Here is a 19,845-nt window from a genome sequence, read left to right as displayed (position 1 = left end):
TCTTAGACAGATAATACAACAGACGAGGAAGCCATTTTTATGTACCTTGTTGTTTATTCTGAATCGGAAACGGAACAATACATGCAAGGGACATCACTCAAACATTATAAGACTAATAAAGAAGAATGAGTTCCCCTCAATATAAAGCTCAATATATTACAATTTCGGATCAATTAGAATACGTAATTTGACGTTAATTAATCCTTAACTAAACGGGTAAAAATGTATTTTTCTTCTATAAATTTTCCATTTTTTTTTCGCCTAGGTGTCACGCCACTAAATGGTGTAACCCCTCTCCCCGCCTCCCACTTGATTATCCTCTGGTAGATCTAATAACATACTGTGATGAGTTCGAAGAATAATAAGTAGTATTAGTAAATCCGGCACTTACGTTTGAGAATTGGTCGTTGCGCACTCTTTCTGCAAAACGGATTGCAATGAACGTTAGAAGAACAACATATTAGATTAATGTAATGCTAAACGTCGCTTTTTATTGGTGCACCCGGACCGACATCACAACCCTAAATAAAGAGGTTTTAGTTTATTTATTTGTTTAATCATATCATCCTCATTTATGAAGAAAATAAAAACATTATGTTTATAAAAATGATGACACAAGTTTTCAATCAATTTGAATTATAGGCAGCTCTGTAGAGAATAATTTTTTGTAATCTCCGTATAATCCACAATCTTTCCTTGTTTTTATGGCAAAAATACGGTAGTAGTTGTACTTAGACTAACCGCCAACCAACAAGGGCAACTACTCTAAATATATAAATACGTGGAAACAGATTTCAAAGCAATCTTTGTCACAATTTTAAAATTTAACATGTTACAACAACGCTAGATCAAGAAATACTTTAAATAAAAGGTCTAGATCTAGAAATCTAGTAAGCCTACTAACAAGTTAATATAAAGAGTATCACAATTCAATTCTATTTGAAAAAGTTGGGTATAAAATTACAATTTGTTAAAAAATGATGCAAGTTACAGATTTTCAAAGTAAGTTTTTTTGAGTTTTAGCTTAGGACTTGCTAGATCTAGATCTATATTATTATTATTATTTATTGGCTTCATGCTTTATACTACGTTATAGGGTCTTAGTAACTGTTTAGTTAGTTACTTAATAAAAGCTACTAAGTACTAAGCCTAAAACAGTAAAACTCAAAAGAGATAGAATCTAGGTAAAATCACGATATAGCGTCGGAAATTATTGGGTAATGTTCGTTGAGTTTCGGTAACATTCGTTACTGTAAACCATAGTTTACTTGACCGTTGAAAGAAAAATAAAGTCAAGTGCATTAAATTTATGTTTTAACTTAATTTAATGTTTAACTGACAAAAAATTAGCAACAATTAGTAAATCTAAATATTATTAATAAAGTCGAGTGTAGTAATTAATGTTTTTTTTTAAGAAACAGAAAAAACCTGCAGAAGATTTGCGACAACCAGCTCTAGTTCTGTTAGAAAATAAGACGATTAGATTTACTAAAGTTAAAAGTAGTAAGAATAACTAGAATAATGTTTAGTAGCAGCAATAATTAGCACATGCACTTTAAATAATTAGAAATACAAAATAATTAGCAAAACAGTATTTAAAATGCAACTAAAATCAATCCTTGCACATTTTTAAACATTATGTGTTAAAAATAATATGGCGGCAAATAAATGATGGTTTACAGTACTTCCGGTGGTTTCCGGAACGGCTTGACAGACTACGCCATGGTTTTACTGTTTTTTACTGCTGTACAGTTCCGGAATAATAACCGACGCTATATCGTGATTTTACCAGAATCTAGGCCCTTAGGCCTTAGGCCTAGCCCTAATCTCAGACTAACTAATCTGTAAAAAGTAAAGTTTCCCTTTCAAACTTGACGGTCTCAATGGGGCAAGTGACCTCGGCATATGAAGAGATAGTGTAGTCAGCACCATGCCCAGCCGACTTTACTTTCTAATCTGTAATAATCATTAATCATCTATCATTTTTTAAATTTTAGGCACATAATTTAATATATTTTATTATATAATATATAATTATATAGATTATTATAGATCTAGGGCTATATGGAAATAATAATATGGCTAATTGGCAATTGCCGCTAATATAACTATAATTACTATATAATATTTTGGAATGAACTTTAAACTCTGTTAGAGTGGCCATCATTCCAGTTAAATATTAAAGTGGTTTCACCTTGATAAGTTTCTATTTGCCCACCTGTTGTATTGATTTTCTCAACTTGGATCCTGATTTGAACTCGAGACTTTTGGGTTAGGGTTAGCACTTTACTGCTTAGGCCGCGCTGTCTATTAGCAACCCACTATAAATAATGTACTTGGAGAGTAACAGTATGCCACTAAAACGTATAACTTAACATCACATAAATAAAAGCATTGAAGCACAAGAATTAAAAGCAAAGATTTAAATATAAAAAAGTTTATTCAAATCTGAAAACATTTATAACCACAATAAGCAACAAGTTTAAAAGACAACATTGAAAATACATTTATGTTCAAAGAATTTTAAATAGACCGTACATCTAATTAGTATTAGAATACTGGTAAAGAATTTTAAATAGACCGTACATCTAATTAGTGTTAGAATACTGGTAAAGAATTTTAAATAGACCGTACATCTAATTAGTGTTAGAATACTGGTAAAGAATTTTAAATAGACCGTACATCTTATTAGTGTTAGAATACTGGTAAAGAATTTTAAATAGACCGTACATCTTATTAGTATTAGAATACTGGTAAAGAATTTTAAATAGACCGTACATCTAATAAGTGTTAGAATACTGGTAAAGAATTTTAAATAGACCGTACATCTAATTAGTGTTAGAATACTGGTAAAGAATTTTAAATAGACCGTACATCTAATTAGTGTTAGAATACTGGTAAAGAATTTTAAATAGACCGTACATCTAATTAGTGTTAGAATACTGGTAGGTAAGCCTACATTAGATTAGTACATCTAATTAGTGTTAGAATACTGGTAGGTAAGCCTGAATGACACAGTCAGCTGCAACACAAATCCAAGAGGCCAAAATGTGGTCGTGTTCCATTAGCCAGTAACCAGATATTCCATTTTTCTCTCAGCTGCAATGGTGCCGATACAGCGCATTTTTTAAAAAAATACTGTTTAAACAAAAGGGAACATAATGCACTTTTTAATGATTTGTGTCTTTTTAAAGAATAAAGAAATTCCATGCAACACCTTACTTTAACGTCTAACCAACGCACTCAGTGCTGTGTCTCTTTAACTTGATCTAACCAGCGTACTCAGTGCTGTGTCTCTTTAACTTGATCTAACCAATGTACTCAGTGCTGTGTCTCTTTAAATTGATCTAACCAATGTACTCAGTGCTGTGTCTCTTTAAATTGATCTAACCAATGTACTCAGTGCTGTGTCTCTTTAAATTGATCTAACCAATGTACTCAGTGCTGTGTCTCTTTAACTTGATCTAACCAATGTACCCAGTGCTGTGTCTCTTTAACTTGATCTAACCAACGTACTCAGTGCTGTGTCTCTTTAACTTGATCTAACCAATGTACTCAGTGCTGTGTCTCTTTAACTTGATCTAACCAGCGTACTCAGTGCTGTGTCTCTTTAACTTGATCTAACCAATGTACTCAGTGCTGTGTCTCTTTAACTTGATCTAACCAATGTACCCAGTGCTGTGTCTCTTTAAATTGATCTAACCAATGTACTCAGTGCTGTGTCTCTTCCTCAGAAATTGGAGTGGGTCTGGCTGGGTTTGGCATTGCCTTTCTGTTTTTGGGCATGCTGTTGTTCTTTGACAAGGGTCTTCTGGCTATTGGCAATGTAAGTTGTGTATTCAGGCACACTGTAGAGTTGATGTGTAGCACAAAAGTGACACGTGTAAGATGACATGTGTAAACACGTGTGTAGCACATATGTGTAGTGTGGAAGTGTCTTGTGTAGCGTGGAAGTGTCTTGTGTAAACACGTGTGTAGCACATATGTGTAGCGTGGAAGTGTCTTGTGTAGCGTGGAAGTGTCTTGTGTAAACACGTGTGTAGCACATATGTGTAGCGTGGAAGTGTCTTGTGTTAGCTAGTGTAGACTACTGCCCACACAGCTCAGGTAATAATTTATTTATTTATTTATACAGCTACATTTCCTGTTTCAGATACTTTTTATAAGTGGACTTGCGTTTGTCATTGGTCTAGAGAGGACGTTTCGTTTCTTCTTTCAAAAACACAAACTGAAAGCTACAGCATTTTTTGTTGGAGGGATGTTGGTGGTCCTGCTGGGTTGGCCCATTGTGGGCATGTGTGTTGAGCTGTATGGCTTCTTCTTACTCTTCAGGTCAGTACCTCTATCTCAGTCAGTCTTGTGCCCTCATGTCAGTCTTGTGCCCTCCTGTCAGTGTTGATTCAAATATACCCATATTTTTTCCAGTGGATTTTTCCCTGTGGCTGTCAACTTTCTACGACGTGTCCCTGTCATAGGAACATTTTTAAATCTGCCTGGCATTAGATCTGTGAGTTGATTGTTACACATTTTTAAATCTGCCTGTCATTAGATCTGTGAGTTGATTGTTACACATTTTTAAATCTGTCTGGCATCAGAGGATTGTTACACATTTTTAAATCTGTCTGGCATTAGAGGATTGTTACACATTTGAGTATAATGAAAACTTTGACAATTTTTTTACCTCATTTTGTTTCAATTATATTTTCAGATTGCTGACAGAATTGGAGAATCTGGCTCAATGGTATAACAGTTTGAACGTCTAGACATGTCCATGTTTTTTATGTAAGACAGACTAGACCTTGTCCATGTATGACTGACTAGACACTGTTGAATGGGTGCTCTGTTTGCTTTGTTGTTATACCATATTTTACCACATCATTCATTAGATCCATTCAACTGACCACTCACTCTATCCATCCAACCGACCACTCATTAGATCCATTCAACTGACCACTCATTCGATCCATTCAACTGATCATTCATTAGATCCATTCAACTGACCACTCATTAGATCCATCCAACCGACCACTCATTAGATCCATTCAACTGACCACTCATTAGATTTATTCAACTGACCACTCATGACATCTACTTTTGAAAGACACATCTCTTGTATTGCATGAATTAATTTTTTTCTACACTTCAAGTATTGTCTTTTTTTTTAACCTATTGAAATAAATGATAGTGATTTGCCCAATATTTCTGGTTATTGTTAGTTACTTCCCCTGAGCTGGCCACTCTTCTGTTGTTTGTGTACTTTGTTAATCCACTTGTTTATTGCATGAGTTGTTTATTTCATCCACTTGTTTATTTCATCCACTTGTTTATTTCAATTTCATCCACTTGTTTATTCTGTTGATTTGTTTATTTCATCCACTTTTTTATTTCATCCACTTGTTTATTGCATGATTTGTTTATTTCATCCACTTGTTTATTCCATTGATTTGTTTATTTCATCCACTTGTTTATTTCATCCACTTGTTAAAAGGATCAAGAATAATTTGATTTGTCACTGTACAATTGAAAATCCCCTCCATAAACTACTAGGTCTAATAATAGAGAGCTTAAAACTTGGTCGTTAATGGGCTTGTAATCAGCTCACCATTAATGGTGTAGTAATCAGCTCTCCTGTTCATACACAACACACATAGGACAGATGAAGTAGATTTAATCTGTTTCAATACCTCAGAATACAAGGGGATATATTTAGCACTTAGTCCAACCACCTTTGGTTCCCGAACAAGAGTCAGGTACCCAATAGACCTGGTTGGACAGGGACAAAAGTCAGGTACCCATTAGAGCTGGGTGGACTCAGGGATCAAAGTCAGGTACCCATTAGAGCTGGGTGGACTCAGGGAGGTGCTCCCCTCTTGAGCCTGGGATCTGATCTCAGGACTTCCAGGTTAGCAAATGTAAGCTTTTTCATTGGACCACACTATCCCCACGCCATTGGACCACACTATCCCCACACCATTGGACCACACTATCCCCACACCATTGGACCACACTATCCCCACGCCATTGGACCACACTATCCCCACGCCATTGGACCACACTATCCCCACGCCATGATTAATGCTTTGATGAATGTAAGGGTTCACTTGTATTTGAGCTTAGAATTTGAATCCAATTCTATCACCAATTCATTTTCTTTGAACATTTTCAGGACAGTGTGTAAATTTGTGAGTATATATTTGATTTCTAAGTGGTTGGTACAATGGTGGTGGTGGTTGGTACAATGGTGGTGGTGGTTGGTACAATGGTGGTGGTGGTTGGTACAATGGTGGTGGTGGTTGGTACAATGGTGGTGGTGGTTGGTACAATGGTGGTGGTGGTTGGTACAATGGTGGTGGTGGTTGGTACAATGGTGGTGGTGGTGGTTGGTACAAGGAAATTTTTATTCATTGACAATTGGTTGAGCTAACAGTTATAAAAACAACTTGACCAGACAACTTGACCAGACAGAGAACTAGAACTAGATATTTTCAGACAACTAGAAATGCTCTGTCCACCCCCACATGACCTATATACCCAGTCAGCTGAGCCTTACCAGAGGGAGACCCTCAGGTGTAAGAACATTAGTGTACACAGCTCCCCTGACAGTGTACACAGCTCCCCTGACAGTGTACACAGCTCCCCTGACAGTGTACACAGCTCCCCTGACAGTGTACACAGCTCCCCTGACAGTGTACACAGCTCCCCTGACAGTGTACACAGCTCCCCTGACAGTGTACACAGCTCCCCTGACAGTGTACACAGCTCCCCTGACAGTGTACACAGCTCCCCTGACAGTGTACACAGCTCCCCTGACAGTGTACACAGCTCCCCTGACAGTGTACACAGCTCCCCTGACAGTGTACACAGCTCCCCTGACAGTGTACACAGCTCCCCTGACAGTGTACACAGCTCCCCTGACATTGTGTACACAGCTCCCCTGACATTGTGTACACAGCTCCCCTGACATTGTGTACACAGCTCCCCTGACACTAGTGTACACAGCTCCCCTGACACTAGTGTACACAGCTCCCCTGACAGTGTACACAGCTCCCCTGACATTGTGTACACAGCTCCCCTGACACTAGTGTACACAGCTCCCCTGACACTAGTGTACACAGCTCCCCTGACACTAGTGTACACAGCTCCCCTGACACTAGTGTACACAGCTCCCCTGACACTAGTGTACACAGCTCCCCTGACAGTGTACACAGCTCCCCTGACATTGTGTACACAGCTCCCCTGACACTAGTGTACACAGCTCCCCTGACACTAGTGTACACAGCTCCCCTGACACTAGTGTACACAGCTCCCCTGACACTAGTGTACACAGCTCCCCTGACACTAGTGTACACAGCTCCCCTGTCATTAGTGTACACAGATCCCCTGTAATAACTGACTTGAGATCTAGTTTGATGGATAATGTTCTTGCTTTCTCATTATCTGCTCAGTGTAAGGGATATGTTAGGATACATTCTACATTGTGTAAATGTTAGGATACATTCTACATTGTGTAAATGTTAGGATACATTCTACATTGTGTAAATGTTAGGATACATTCTACATTGTGTAAATGTTAGGATATTTTCTCGTACATTTTGTTTCAGAATTGTTGCGCAAATATTTTATAAATAAATTAAATGTGAGTTAATTCCCCTTGGTCAGGGCTCTCTACAAAATATAGGTTTGAGAGATGCTAAATTTGGATTTTCTCAAGTTTTCACAAAAGTAAATGGAGACAAGCGAGTTGACGAGATTCCTTCCATAGTGTTGTTGACATGGAATAAAAACGTGCTTTTTAGATTTAGACCGTAAAAAAAAAACAAAAAAACTTAAGCCTAAAATTAATTTAGAAATTGTATATTTTTAGAATAAATGCTATAAAAGTTGCAAATCCAGAGAACTTGAAAATAATTTGTTGAGTTTAAGGCTACATCTCTATTTATTTTCATCAAGCCTAAGTTATAACCGGATGTTTCACTTTTGTAAGACAAATATTGATTGGCTGTACAGTAACTTAGTGATCAATAACTATTTGTTTACAAAACTTTGCAGATCAAGTTTTTAAATAACAATGCAAATTTAAAACCCCATGACCTAGTTTTCTATTTTTAGCTTACAATGTGTACAATAAAATTTATGTCGGCCTATCCAATAGCAGGATGCCATTGTTTATGTCGCCATTACACGTGAAAACCAAATTGTTTTTGCTTTTTTTTTTAATTTTTATTTAGTTACCGAAAATATTAAAAACATCAAATACGTCCAATCTTTAGTAAAGTCCGAAAAAAACCAGACAGACAGGATTTTATAACCATATTAATTGTAACTACGCCGTGCAAGATTTTTAAATTAATGCACCTCTCAAATACCTTTGAGACTTTTCTCGCTTGTGTCCATTATCAAAATCTAAAACAAAGTCAGTCTCTATTTTTTTAAATTTATTTTTATTCATTTGTTAAAACAAAAATACAATACAACACAAATAAATTAATCGTGTTTTCCTAATGGTTTTGTGTGTTTCGGTTATTATAGTAAAATACGCTCAACTGTAGGTAAACAGGCAGCGGAGAATAAAATACGCTAAGTTTTACCCTAAATTTGTTATAAATCTTTAAAAATTTATGGCCAACGATAAAAGTATAGATTCTAGTTACATTTTAAAAACGTACAGTTGTTTGAGAACAATCGATTACACTTATTTCCATAATTTGCTATTGAATATTACTTGAATTATTTTATCAATTCATCAATTATTTTTAAAAACCGCCCTCAATCTCTTCTCGAAGTCAACCGTCATGGCCAGGGAGAGTAAAACTATGAAAGGTCACATCAATTGTTTTCCGTGATAAAATACACAATAGTAGTCAATGGTGTATAGCCTAGTATTGTATTGATTTATTAAATATAACATTCCCTCTCACCGCAACATCCTGACTATACTAATCCAAATTAAAAATAAAAGTGTTGGCTAAATTACTTTTATTATTACTAATTATTATAAGTTTAAATATTTTTGGCTTTAATAAAACCAGAAGTCATTTTGTACTTATTTCACAAATCTTATAAAATATTCAATTTTGGTTGAAAATAATTTAATATGCTTTCTGGCTACAAAAATTTGTAATAATAATTTGAAACCAGCTTTCCAAGTCTATTGTATGAAAAATTTGAAATGAGATTAGGACACATTTTTGGCCAAGACACACGGTGCTTATGAAATAGAGTTTCAATGACCTGACCTCACTGGGATACATGTATGGTCAGCACTCTGCCCACCATACACTCAGTGTTTCATCCAGACTTTTTTCTCCGGGGGGGGGGGGGGGCTGGAAGAAACTCTGCATACACTGCCCAATAGAGTGGGTTGGATCAAAGTATCCAGCCAGGAATGTGAACTTAGGAGTTTCATGTTGTACTTCATTTGGTCCGTGATTCAAGTGTCACTTCAAACTATTTTCTTACATACATATATGTATGACCCCATACATATCTCCTTTGATTATTTTCTAGTGTTTTTTTTTTCTCCTTCATACATCTCTTCGTTAGGGTGAGAACTTTTTTTTTTTGCTTTCTCAAATCTACTGGTAATTGAAGGAAAAATATTAAAATAATTAATTGTTAGCTATTTGATGATTTACGTATTCTAATGATTCAATTAATTAATTGTTAGCTATTTGATGATTTACGTATTCTAATGATTCAATTAATTAATTGTTGGCTATTTGATGATTTGAGTATTCTAATGGATTAAATAATTAATTATTGGCTAATTGATGACCTGAATATTCTAATGACTTGTGTGAACCTAATTGACAGGTGCAGAGAAATGTGCTGGTCTTCTGGGGTTTGGCAAGCTTTTCTATCACAGTGTTGCTCACTGGATGGTGTTAGTGTTGTCATAAGATTATGTTGGTGTCTGCTAGTTTGGTGTTGTTATAAGAATATGTTGGTGTCTGCTAGTTTGAATGGTGTTGGTGTTGTTATAAGAATATGTTGGTGTCTGCTAGTTTAAATGGTGTTAGTGTTGTTATAAGAAAATGTTGGTGTCTGCTAGTTTAAATGGTGTTTTTATAAGAATATGTTGGTGTCTGCTAGTTTAAATGGTGTTAGTGTTGTTATAAGAATATGTTGGTGTCTGCTAGTTTAAATGGTGTTAGTGTTGTTATAAGAATATGTTGGTGTCTGCTAGTTTAAATGGTGTTAGTGTTGTTATAAGAATATGTTGGTGTCTGCTAGTTTAAATGGTGTTGTTATAAGAATATGTTGGTGTCTGCTAGTTTGAATGGTGTTGGTGTTGTTATAAGAATATGTTGGTGTCTGCTAGTTTAAATGGTGTTGTTATAAGAATATGTTGGTGTCTGCTAGTTTGAATGGTGTTAGTGTTGTTATAAGAACATGTTGGTGTCTGCTAGTTTGAATGGTGTTAGTGTTGTCATAAGATTATGTTGGTGTGTCTGTTACATGAAGCTACTAAATTCGTGCTAGCCTATTAAGTTTGCGTGTGTCAGATTTTGTTCAGCTTTGACTCACTGTTGTATGAGAATAAAAGCAGTAGATTTCTCGAGTCTGTCCTTCAGTCTGTGAGAATAAAAGCAGTAGATTTCTCGAGTCTGTCCTTCAGTCTGTGAGAATAAAAGCAGTAGATTCCTTGAGTCTGTCCTTCAGTCTGTGAGAATAAAAGCAGTAGATTTCTCGAGTCTGTCCTTCAGTCTGTGAGAATAAAAGCAGTAGATTCCTTGAGTCTGTCCTTCAGTCTGTGAGAATAAAAGCAGTAGATTCCTCGAGTCTGTCCTTCAGTCTGTGAGAATAAAAGCAGTAGATTCCTCGAGTCTGTCCTTCAGTCTGTGAGAATAAAAGCAGTAGATTCCTCGAGTCTGTCCTTCAGTCTGTGAGAATAAAAGCCGTAGATTCCTCGAGTCTGTCCTTCAGTCTGTGAGAATAAAAGCCGTAGATTCCTCGAGTCTGTCCTTCAGTCTGTGAGAATAAAAGCCGTAGATTCCTCGAGTCTGTCCTTCAGTCTGTGAGAATAAAAGCCGTAGATTCCTCGAGTCTGTCCTTCAGTCTGCCAGCTTCGCTTAACTAGAGCCGCCACATGAGACCAATACTTGATGGGGTGCTCTCATTAAGCTCTGGTTGCTCATTAAGCTCCCACCCTCACCACTCCAACTCCTGGATAGAATCCCCTGGTCACAACCCTTCTCTACACCTTCCCCCCTCCCCCGAGGCATAGCTAGGGTGGGGCGCCAAAAGGGATTTTAAGCTGGAGTTTTGAATTATAAACATTCAAAGTTGAGAAATGTAGCGGCTACGAGTCTTTACAAAACTGTCTTACTTCTACCTCGATTGTGTTCTGTAAAACATCCTTAAGAAACAATGATGGGGGAAGGGGTGCTTTTGTGCCAACTAAAATCTGATGGGTTTGTACTGGATGTGTTGATTTACTAAACTTTACCACTTATAAAAGAAATCAATTGTATTGTAATTTACTAATTATGTACGATTTCACAGCTAGTTTTGTTAAGAAATGACGCGACTAATTCATTGAACGATTCTACGGTTATCTGAGCTACAAGGTGAGAGATGAGATACTCGATTAGATGTCATCACAATCTGGATTCTTGGGTCGCTATTCGATGAGTGCAGTCGGAAGGCGTTACTCTTCGTCGAAATTTTAAGAGAGATAAAAAAATTAGTAGGCCTATAGTTTCTCTCTGCTTCTATTTTAATTCGTTATCTCAAAATAAAATCCCCGTAAAGACGACTATAATAACTAGACTTACCCAACCCTCTCCCCTTTAGGGAAAAAAATTAAAATGACGTCACAGTCAATTTCAAAAGTTATGTTCGTGCAATGACTTTCTAGGCATACTGATTTAAAAAACTAATGAGCTCTGACCCAGGCCGTGTCTTGTTAGTGGAGAAGAAATATATGATAAGACTGTTTTTAACAGGAGAGGAAGGGGGTCTCCCATAAATAACATCACACTCCTAGGGGGTGGGTATCCGTAATTTTGTGACGTGATACTTTTGCATTAACAATAAATGTTAAGAAACTGAATTTTAGCCGTTAATTCGCGTTTTAGAAAACAGTTTTAGTGAATTGTAATAGAAATTGATTACAATACCCTATATTGGTCGAGCTCAGTCAATATTTTAAAACTATTAAAAGAAAATCGATGGTTAAAAAAATAAATCGAATGCATTTTGATGAGGGGGTGGGGGTAGCGGTTGTTGGATGTGTTGTGACGTATTTTTCTTTTTGGGATGGGGGGAGGTGGTTGTCTGGCTTTTGTGACAGAGGTAGAGGAGCTTGTAGCCCCAATGGTCTAGTTTCTAGCAGCTTGTAGCCCCAATGTTCTAGTTTCTAGCAGCTTGTAGCCCCAATGTTCTAGTAGCTTGTAGTGCCAATATTTGACATCAGACTTGATGTAAGAAATGAAGAAAGTCAGGAAGTCAATCATTAGCTTTATTGAGTGGGGGAGAGTCCTCTCAGTGGACTGTGATGAACTAGACTAAAATGTCCAGAGAGGACCCACCCATACAGAGGGGATACAGAGGGGTCAGAGCACACAGGAGACAACATTCATAGCCCAGCCACCCAAACACAAGATCAAACATGAAAGCAGGCACACAAGCACCCAGCTGATGCAAACATTGATGAGAGTCAGCCTCAGTCCAGTGGAGACTGACACAAAGGATGTGTACGGGCTGATCCAAAGCAAATGAGACAAAAAAAGTTATGAATGAAATAAATAAGTGACCCAAGCAGCCTGTTCTGTAGAGTAGCAATTGACTGGTTCAAAGTTCAAACTTGATAGCTCTCTTCAATCATTGCTTGTTCCAAAGTTCAATCATTGCTTGTGCTATGAGTTTGTAGAGCCAAACTTGCAGAACATAACATCACAGATTTTTTTTTCTTACTGAAATCAATTCATAAAAGGCATTTTAAGACAAGGGAATCAGTATTATTTACAAACACTATAATATAAATAACTGCTTTAAACCTAGATGGCTTCATACAATAATAATATTCTTTAACTACAGCGCTACCAATCAATTTCAGTCTCTAAAATGCCAAAGCACTTGTTTTGTTACAGATTTAAAGAATTTTTAATAATCAAAATGTATTTATAAATAATCAAAATGTATTTATAAATAATCAAAGTTGTATACAAACATAATACAGGAAAATGTCAAGAAAAAAACAACTGATTATATAAAGTATGTATAGACAGAGGAGCTGGACTTTGTTCACTCACATTGTTAATGCTAAACTCTTCGGTCACTTTAATTCACTTACTTGTTACACTATTAATGCTACAAGTTATCCCTAAACTAAATTGAACCTGACTAAAATTCACTGAACATAGATCCACAAAATTTAGTAATCAGTTCATGACTGCTTCACTCAGCTTTGTATTTTTGCTTTACTTATGCAGGCCAAAGCCTATCAAGGATGTTTGCTTCTTCCTACTTTCAGAATGTTGCAAAAATACATTCGACAAGTACCTTTAAATTGGTGCAATAACAAGTATCATTAAATTGGTGCAATAACAAGTACCTTTAAATTGGTGCAATAACAAGTATCATTAAATTGGTGCAATAACAAGTACCTTTAAATTGGTGCAATAACAAGTATCATTAAATTGGCACGATCAGTTGCACATTTTTTGGGTGTTTCTTCTTCGTGATCCAAGAAACCCACAGTTCTTAGTTCCTCAAATTTTGCTCATCTCAAATAAAAAAATCACTGGCTCGACTGCTCATACCTTCAAAATCTTGTACGTCAAACCATACAAGTGCCATGACATCGTATGGTCATACAGGTGCAATAACACAACAGATTTTTGTTAAGTTCCATTCAGCTTAGAGATAAAGTATTATGTTGAGAGTGTAACAATTCTGTTCAGTAAACTTCGTTAAGTTCCATTCAGCTTAGAGATAAAGTATTATGTTGAGAGTGTAACAATTCTGTTCAGTAAACTTTGTTAAGTTCCAATCAGCTAAGAGATAAAGTATTATGTTGAGAGTGTAAGAATGAAGTCAATTGAAATGACCAAAAGAGTTTAGCATCCATAAACTTCTCTCTGCCAGCATCTTTGGTCAAATGGTTGTGTTATTTTCATGGGAAAATAGTTTTTTTTCTTGACGTTTTCGTTTTTTTTTCTTTTATACATTATATTCAACAGTCTACGTCAACAGTAAACGTAATTAATAAATAGATTTTTCTTATTCAAAAACATGTGACAGACCGAAAAAAAGGAACGGCATTTTGAAATGATATGGCATTTAGAGGGCAGAAATGAATAATGGCATTTCAATGGGAAAAATTTCTTTGAGATGTGAGCACTTTGACCCTAAGAGCAAGCTTAAGGAAGAAATCCAATTCAAAATACCAAGACATAATAATAACATAGCGTTTAAAATGAGGAATAAAAAAATTATATGGACTGTTAGAATGAATAGTGAAATAAAATGAGATGAATAACAACAGTATTTAGGGTAAAGAGTCAAATAGAATGAGATGAATGTCTTGACATAGAGAAGACTGACCTGGACATAGAGAAGACTGACCTGGACATAGAGAAGACTGACCTGGACATAGAGAAGACTGACCTGGACATAGAGAAGACTGACCTAGACATAGAGAAGACTGACCTGGACATAGACTGACCTGGACATAGAGAAGACTGACCTGGACATAGAGAAGACTGACCTGGACATAGAGAAGACTGACCTGGACATAGAGAAGACTGACCTGGACATAGACTGACCTGGACATAGAGAAGACTGACCTGGACATAGAGAAGACTGACCTGGACATAGAGAAGACTGACCTGGACATAGAGAAGACTGACCTAGACATAGAGAAGACTGACCTGGACATAGAGAAGACTGACCTGGACATAGAGAAGACTGACCTAGACATAGAGAAGACTGACCTGGACATAGACTGACCTGGACATAGAGAAGACTGACCTGGACATAGAGAAGACTGACCTGGACATAGAGAAGACTGACCTGGACATAGAGAAGACTGACCTAGACATAGAGAAGACTGACCTGGACATAGAGAAGACTGACCTGGACATAGAGAAGACTGACCTGGACATAGAGAAGACTGACCTGGACATAGAGAAGACTGACCTAGACATAGAGAAGACTGACCTGGACATAGACTGACCTGGACATAGAGAAGACTGACCTGGACATAGAGAAGACTGACCTGGACATAGAGAAGACTGACCTGGACATAGACTGACCTAGACATAGAGAAGACTGACCTGGACATAGAGAAGACTGACCTAGACATAGAGAAGACTGACCTGGACATAGAGAAGACTGACCTAGACATAGAGAAGACTGACCTGGACATAGAGAAGACTGACCTGGACATAGAGAAGACTGACCTGGACATAGACTGACCTGGACAAGACTGACCTAGACATAGAGAAGACTGACCTGGACAAAGAGAAGACTGACCTGGACAAGACTGACCTGGACATAGACTGACCTGGACAAGACTGACCTAGACATAGAGAAGACTGACCTAGACATAGAGAAGACTGACCTGGACATAGAGAAGACTGACCTGGACAAAGAGAAGACTGACCTGGACAAGACTGACCTGGACATAGACTGACCTGGACAAGACTGACCTAGACATAGAGAAGACTGACCTAGACATAGAGAAGACTGACCTGGACATAGAGAAGACTGACCTAGACATAGAGAAGACTGACCTGGACATAGACTGACCTGGACATAGAGAAGACTGACCTGGACATAGAGAAGACTGACCTGGACATAGAGAAGACTGACCTGGACATAGAGAAGACTGACCTGGACATAGACTGACCTGGACATAGAGAAGACTGACCTGGACATAGAGAAGACTGACCTGGACATAGAGAAGACTGACCTGGACATAGAGAAGACTGACCTAGACATAGAGAAGACTGACCTGGACATAGAGAAGACTGACCTGGACATAGAGAAGACTGACCTAGACATAGAGAAGACTGACCTGGACATAGACTGACCTGGACATAGAGAAGACTGACCTGGACATAGAGAAGACTGACCTGGACATAGAGAAGACTGACCTGGACATAGAGAAGACTGACCTAGACATAGAGAAGACTGACCTGGACATAGAGAAGACTGACCTGGACATAGAGAAGACTGACCTGGACATAGAGAAGACTGACCTGGACATAGAGAAGACTGACCTAGACATAGAGAAGACTGACCTGGACATAGACTGACCTGGACATAGAGAAGACTGACCTGGACATAGAGAAGACTGACCTGGACATAGAGAAGACTGACCTGGACATAGACTGACCTAGACATAGAGAAGACTGACCTGGACATAGAGAAGACTGACCTAGACATAGAGAAGACTGACCTGGACATAGAGAAGACTGACCTAGACATAGAGAAGACTGACCTGGACATAGAGAAGACTGACCTGGACATAGAGAAGACTGACCTGGACATAGACTGACCTGGACAAGACTGACCTAGACATAGAGAAGACTGACCTGGACAAAGAGAAGACTGACCTGGACAAGACTGACCTGGACATAGACTGACCTGGACAAGACTGACCTAGACATAGAGAAGACTGACCTAGACATAGAGAAGACTGACCTGGACATAGAGAAGACTGACCTGGACAAAGAGAAGACTGACCTAGAGAAGACTGACCTGGACAGAATCAAGCAGCTGTTGAACGTCCACATCCCCAGACACAGTGTCCCCTATCCTGACAAAAAGCGAAAACGTCCAGCTGGACTGACCGCGGTCATCTTTAGCTGTAACAGTGTAGGATCCTGAGTCAGTGGACAAGGCGGCAGGGATGGTCAAAGTGCCACTAGTTCCATCTTGGCTAAAGGTGAAGCGACCTGCATCATCAATAGGCCGGCCATCTTTACTCCAAGATACTGCCAACAACAATAAGTTTTTTTATAGTGGTAGTTTCATCATTAAATAGCTTACAGTATTGATATAGCTGTACTACATTTATTATCTGAAGGCTATTTAAGTAAAGTTTAAACTAATTAAATTTAAACATGTATTCTCATTATGATCCATAAGGATTGATGCTACAATTTGATGCAACATCAATTTAAACATGTATTCTCATTATGATCCATAAGGATTGATGCTACCATTTGATGCAACATCAATTTAAACATGTATTCTCATTATGATCCATAAGGATTGATGCTACCATTTGATGCAACATCAATTTAAACATGTATTCTCATTATGATCCATAAGGATTGATGCTACCATTTGATGCAACATCAATTTAAACATGTATTCTCATTATGATCCATAAGGATTGATGCTACCATTTGATGCAACATCAATTTAAACATGTATTCTCATTATGATCCATAAGGATTGATGCTACAATTTGATGCAACATCAATTTAAACATGTATTCTCATTATGATCCATAAGGACTGATGCTACCATTTGATGCAACATCAATTTAAACATGTATTCTCATTATGATCCATAAGGATTGATGCTACCATTTGATGCAACATCAATTTAAACATGTATTCTCATTATGATCCATAAGGATTGATGCTACCATTTGATGCAACATCAATTTAAACATGTATTCTCATTATGATCCATAAGGATTGATGGTACAATTTGATGCAACATAAGCATTATTAAATAAATAATTTAAAAAAAAATGGCAGAAGTTTGAAAAAAAAAAAAGGTTGTCCAGTCATTGTTGCTGTACCTGAGACTGCAGATGTAGCTTGTGTAGCTTGTAGACTGAAGGCAAAAGTGATGGGGCAGCCCTCATCAATACAAGCACTCTTTGGGAAGGTGGCGAACACAGGAGCAGAGGGCTCTTCATCTGGGACTTAACACACAGACAGGCCATTACATGATGGTTTAACCCAGGCCATTAACTGATGGTTTAACCCAGGCCATTAACTGATGGTTTAACCCAGGCCATTAACTGATGGTTTAACCCAGGCCATTAACTGATGGTTTAACCCAGGCCATTACATGATGGTTTAACCCAAGCCATTAACTGATGGTTTAACCCAAGCCATTAACCGATGGTTTAACCCAAGCCATTAACCGATGGTTTAACCCAGGCCATTAACTGATGGTTTAACCCAGGCCATTAACTGATGGTTTAACCCAGGCCATTAACTGATGGTTTAACCCAAGCCATTAACTGATGGTTTAACCCAGGCCATTAACTGATGGTTTAACCCAGGCCATTAACTGATGGTTTAACCCAGGCCATTAACTGATGGTTTAACCCAGGCCATTAACTGATGGTTTAACCCAGGCCATTAACTGATGGTTTAACCCAGGCCATTAACTGATGGTTTAACCCAGGCCATTAACTGATGGTTTAACCCAGGCCATTAACTGATGGTTTAACCCAGGCCATTAACTGATGGTTTAACCCAGGCCATTACATGATGGTTTAACCCAGGCCATAATTTAAATATTAAATGTCACATCACAAGGAGACTAACTGACTTACCACCAACATAAATACTACATGAGGAGGAGACTGATCCTGCAGAGTTGGAAGCCTGTACAGTGTAGACACCCGAGTCTTCTGGGAATATTTCAGCAACAAGAAGCTTGTACACATCTCCAGCATTTTCCATACGGAAATCCTCGGATGGTTGGATGGGCAAACCATCTCTAGACCACTTGATTTCATCTGGCTTGCCTGGAGGTCCAACAAAGGATAATGTAACTATGATCAACTTCAGGTTAGTGTGAGGGTTAGTGTGATAATCTGTCTATACTATAAAACTCAAATGGACTTGGTTTATCTTTAACAGATTAGTTACTATATTTATGATACACATATATTAGTCAAAAAAAGCAAAACAAAAAAAACTCCACTTTATCACCATTGTGCAATATTCATTTTGTTTCAATTTTTGTACATAAAACATAAATCGATGGCTAGAAAAATCTCTATTAAAACATTTTCAAAATTAAATTTCACTTTGCAACTTAGTATTGTTATTGACGTGAAGTGCAAAGAACAAAATTAAACTAAATTTATTATCCTTCGAGATAACTTCAGTAGTTTATTTTCATGTTAGAAAAGAACTATAGAATTTTCATGCCTTGATTAAGTGCAATGTAAAACACAGACACAGGTATTTTAAATATACTCTAAACGTACTGTTTACTAATAAAAGTCATTCTAATGTTTTGGTCTATGTCTGTGTTATTGTTTTCTTATGCCCAGGGTACATGATGCTTAATGTGAAACAAGTTAGGGCCCTTTACAGATAATTTGATCTCAAATACCAGTGCAGGTCCTGGCCGGTACGGCTAGTGTACTACTAAAACTTGAGGAGTTCCCCAATATTTTTTTATTGTAAAGCTAATTTTTCTGTCGGTTATCTAGGCTATAGCTTTAACAATATGTCTGTTAACTATTTTTATTAGGTTCCAACACTATTATCAATTTTCAATAGGATACACTTGACAGTTCTAATTTGAGTATACAATAAATTTATCTAGATCTATAAAATAATTTTATCTAGATATATACAATAATTTTATCTAAATCTATAAGCCCTACAATACATTTATCTAGATCTATATAATAAATTTATCTAGATCTTTACAATAATTTTATCTAAATCTACAGATAAACTTTAAGGAGAACAGTAGACCAAATGAGTATGAATTAGTTAAAAACAAAAACAAGTATAAAAACACAATAAATAATTGGATTTCTTTACTAAACCTACAAGGCCTCAAACATTTGATATAAATCTTCGTTTCTTAGCAATGTAATTGGTTAAGTTAGGATATAATTTA

The 19,845-nt window shown here is 37.1% G+C and overlaps 2 protein-coding genes across 20 annotated transcripts in view; one reads left to right on the top strand and one right to left on the bottom strand.

The window, feature by feature from the left end:
• Positions 1-739: 739 nt before the first annotated feature.
• LOC131941291 (vesicle transport protein GOT1B) lies at positions 740-10,874 on the top strand. 2 transcript variants are annotated; one of them, XR_009386629.1, is made up of 8 exons: positions 740-1,002; positions 3,735-3,826; positions 4,154-4,332; positions 4,426-4,507; positions 4,709-4,741; positions 6,167-6,182; positions 9,814-9,877; positions 10,238-10,869. XR_009386629.1 is itself a non-coding variant. In XM_059300470.1 (7 exons), the coding sequence occupies exons 1-6, from the start codon at positions 978-980 to the stop codon at positions 6,176-6,178; spliced, it is 423 nt and encodes a 140-aa protein (XP_059156453.1). In that variant the 5' UTR covers positions 740-977; the 3' UTR covers positions 6,179-6,182; positions 9,814-10,874. The 2 variants fall into 2 exon arrangements, 1 of the variants encoding a protein (XP_059156453.1); XM_059300470.1 differs by having other exon boundaries at positions 9,814-10,874.
• A 1,575-nt stretch (positions 10,875-12,449) lies between these two features.
• LOC131941269 (twitchin) overlaps positions 12,450-19,845 on the bottom strand; it is a 222,995-nt gene continuing 215,599 nt past the window's right edge. For all 18 annotated transcript variants that reach the window (XM_059300409.1, XM_059300419.1, XM_059300416.1 and 15 more), the window contains 4 exons: positions 18,536-18,730; positions 17,768-17,893; positions 16,711-16,946; positions 12,450-12,917 (listed from right to left, as the gene is read on the bottom strand). In XM_059300409.1, the coding sequence (XP_059156392.1) occupies positions 12,915-12,917; positions 16,711-16,946; positions 17,768-17,893; positions 18,536-18,730 (560 nt within the window). In that variant the 3' untranslated portion in view covers positions 12,450-12,914. The remainder of the gene's footprint in view (positions 12,918-16,710; positions 16,947-17,767; positions 17,894-18,535; positions 18,731-19,845) is intronic.

Source organism: Physella acuta, unplaced genomic scaffold (assembly GCF_028476545.2).
Source record: "Physella acuta isolate Inbredline_101_S28 unplaced genomic scaffold, ASM2847654v3 ptg000355l, whole genome shotgun sequence".
Classification (NCBI taxonomy): Eukaryota; Metazoa; Mollusca; class Gastropoda; family Physidae; genus Physella; species Physella acuta.
The sequence above is the reverse complement of the archived record's forward strand: the minus strand, read 5'-3'. Positions and strand labels throughout refer to the sequence as shown.

Bases quoted from the DNA above. Each gene is read 5' to 3' on its own strand.
- LOC131941291 (XM_059300470.1), top strand. From the start codon at position 978: ATGATGCAAGTTACAGATTTTCAAA. The intron at 4,333-4,425 runs GTCAGTACCTCT...TATTTTTTCCAG, and splicing joins GGCTTCTTCTTACTCTTCAG to TGGATTTTTCCCTGTGGCTG. The intron at 4,508-4,708 runs GTGAGTTGATTG...TTATATTTTCAG, and splicing joins ATCTGCCTGGCATTAGATCT to ATTGCTGACAGAATTGGAGA.